This window comes from Melitaea cinxia, chromosome 11 (assembly GCF_905220565.1).
Source record: "Melitaea cinxia chromosome 11, ilMelCinx1.1, whole genome shotgun sequence".
Lineage (NCBI taxonomy): Eukaryota > Metazoa > Arthropoda > Insecta > Lepidoptera > Nymphalidae > Melitaea > Melitaea cinxia.
In genome coordinates this window covers 7,348,643-7,351,140 of record NC_059404.1, presented here as the reverse complement: position 1 = coordinate 7,351,140, position 2,498 = coordinate 7,348,643, and the positions used below count along the sequence as shown (strand labels likewise).

At 32.2% G+C, this 2,498-nt stretch overlaps 1 protein-coding gene across 1 annotated transcript; it reads right to left on the bottom strand.

The window, feature by feature from the left end:
* Positions 1-298: 298 nt before the first annotated feature.
* LOC123657899 (E3 ubiquitin-protein ligase RNF181) lies at positions 299-1,598 on the bottom strand. The gene is made up of 3 exons (XM_045593390.1): positions 1,347-1,598; positions 605-782; positions 299-497 (listed from the first exon to the last, which is right to left on the bottom strand). The coding sequence occupies exons 1-3, from the start codon at positions 1,478-1,480 to the stop codon at positions 363-365; spliced, it is 447 nt and encodes a 148-aa protein (XP_045449346.1). The 5' UTR covers positions 1,481-1,598; the 3' UTR covers positions 299-362.
* Positions 1,599-2,498: the final 900 nt, after the last annotated feature.

Below are 2,498 nucleotides of genomic sequence, written 5' to 3'. Positions count from 1 at the left end.
ACGCAGCGCACACAGTGGTAGCTCTCAAAAGGAAAAAAAAACCGATTTTGAAATATTCTTCATTGGTACTCCCATCCTATTGGTCTTAGCGTGATGATATATATCCTATAGCCTTCCTCAATAAATTGGCTATCTAACACTGAACGAATTTTTTAAATAGGACTAGTAGTTCCTGAGGTTAGCGCATTCATACAAACAATCTCTTCTGCTTTATTATATGTAGTAGGGATATGTAGTATGGATTTGTCATTAATTTGGTAAATAAATTAATTGAACTCAAGTTAAATAAAAGTAACCATTACCCTAGTACAACAATGTACATATTTAAATTTGTTAAAAATAATTAACAAATTCTTTTACAATCAACTAAACATGGAATTATGAAGAGTTTCTAAATCTTCTCTTCTTTGTTCTGCTCTCTTTTTTTCTTTTTTGAATGTTTCATAACCTTCATCGTCCGTTGGCAATTCAAAACGGCAAAATGGACAGGAATTTGTCTGAAATAATAAATGTGATGAGAGTTGCTTTACTAATGTTATACAATTAGTGTTAGTAATTCTCGTAGTTTTTTTTTATCATATTTTTTTTTTCTTTTAACAATTACCTGATCGAGCCATGTTAAAATACATTTTTCATGAAATAAATGCTGACATGGCATTTCCTTAGCTTTATCATTCAAGTGAAATTTCTTCAAGCATATAGGACAGTTCTTGTCACTTTCTTTTTCTATAACAAACTCTTTTAAATTTTTGACTGCTTCCTTTGATGCTGCTGGTGGTAATCTAAAAAATTATTCATATGTATATTGGTGAAATTATGAAGAAAGCAAGAATTTATCAACATTTTTATTTTCTAAATTGAATAAGCATTTATTAAAGCTTCACTTTATCCGTCAGATATTTCTATTTTCAAAAGGCCTGTTTCAATGATATACCTATCTTACCTCTATAGCCTGTTTCACTATTTGTGGATATTGTTATTTAATGGATGACAGTATCCGACAGTAAAGCTTTTGATTCATTGTTCTTTTTTACAATCAAATTCTACTATATTTATGAGATATTTCTATTCTCATACATTAATTTTAAAGTTGGAATTTTTTAATTGAGGAGAAACAGGTCCTACTGGCCTATTCTACCTCCCCCTTGCAAAGTTTGTAGCATCATCCGCAAATAGCATTATCCGCAATTGGTGAAACATTCCATGTAACTCATGTTTATTTAACATCATTTCGGTGGTGAATATTTTATTTATATGATCAGTACACTCAAATATAGAAAGCAGTAGGTATAGAAAATACATGTTATTGCAAAGAAGAGTAAAGTACAAAATTTAATACAAATTACCTGGGCCATTCGCCTGTAAAATTATCTTCATAAAGACCAAAATCAATCAAAAACCTGGCCATATGGAGAAGGTGATTAGGCTGTTCGCCATCTTCTAGTTCTCTCCATCCCATTTCCTGATAATAATCGGCCATTTTTAAAATATTAACGTACTGGGATTTGGTGATGAATTTATTTGTAAATAGAAAAGAGACAAGTATGTACGTCAAAGTCAAAATGAAAAATGGTATGTCATTTATGATGCAGTGTTGCCAGCATTCTGAATTCTCTGCATCTAAGAGGACCTCGACCAATCCCATCCATTAAAAAACCATTATTATAACTTGTTTATGGTGTACAGCAGATGTACTATGATAAATTTGCAGAGATTTTTTTTTTCCTCCTATATCATAATTCTATTAGATGTCGCTGTAAATGCTAATATACCATAACTGTACGTCTCTGTATGTATGTTATACATATTTAATTTTAACATTCATGAGAAAAGTAACTAAAGTGTTAAACTTTGTATGCTGACATGTGATGGTTAAGAAATTAAAATTTGTATATTATACTGATGACCAACCATGCTACTGACAAAATCTACTACCTACTATAAATATTTTTTCTACTGTCCAAAAATAAAAACTTAGTGGTAAAACTACTAAGTTGGCAACGCTGGTATGATGTAATATGGGCTCTCTTAAGTTGGCGAGGGTAAATCAACTTTTTATTATTATACTAGCGGCTTCGGCCTATTACAGACTTGGTTTCGACCTCGCCTATCACTTATAGACAAAGAAGAGTAGACGAAAATATGAAATTTCAGACTTGGTTTCGGCCTTACTCTACCAGTCATCGAATCAGAAGAACAATAAAGTTACTTCAGACTTGGCTCCGGCCTTTTGATATATCAGAACGAAACTTACAAATTCAGACTAGGCTGTATGGATTATAGTCCTTTGCCTTTCCCTATTGGGGATAAATTTTAAAACAACAACAACATTATTATACTAGCGACCCGCTCCGGCTTCGCACGGGTATAAAATATAATTATAGCCTATGTCATTCACTGAAAAAATGATTAAAATCGATCCAGTAGTTTTGATTTATTCATTACTACCCGTGGCCCGCAAGCGTTAACTTTAGAGTAAAAGCCGGCCGGAACCGCTG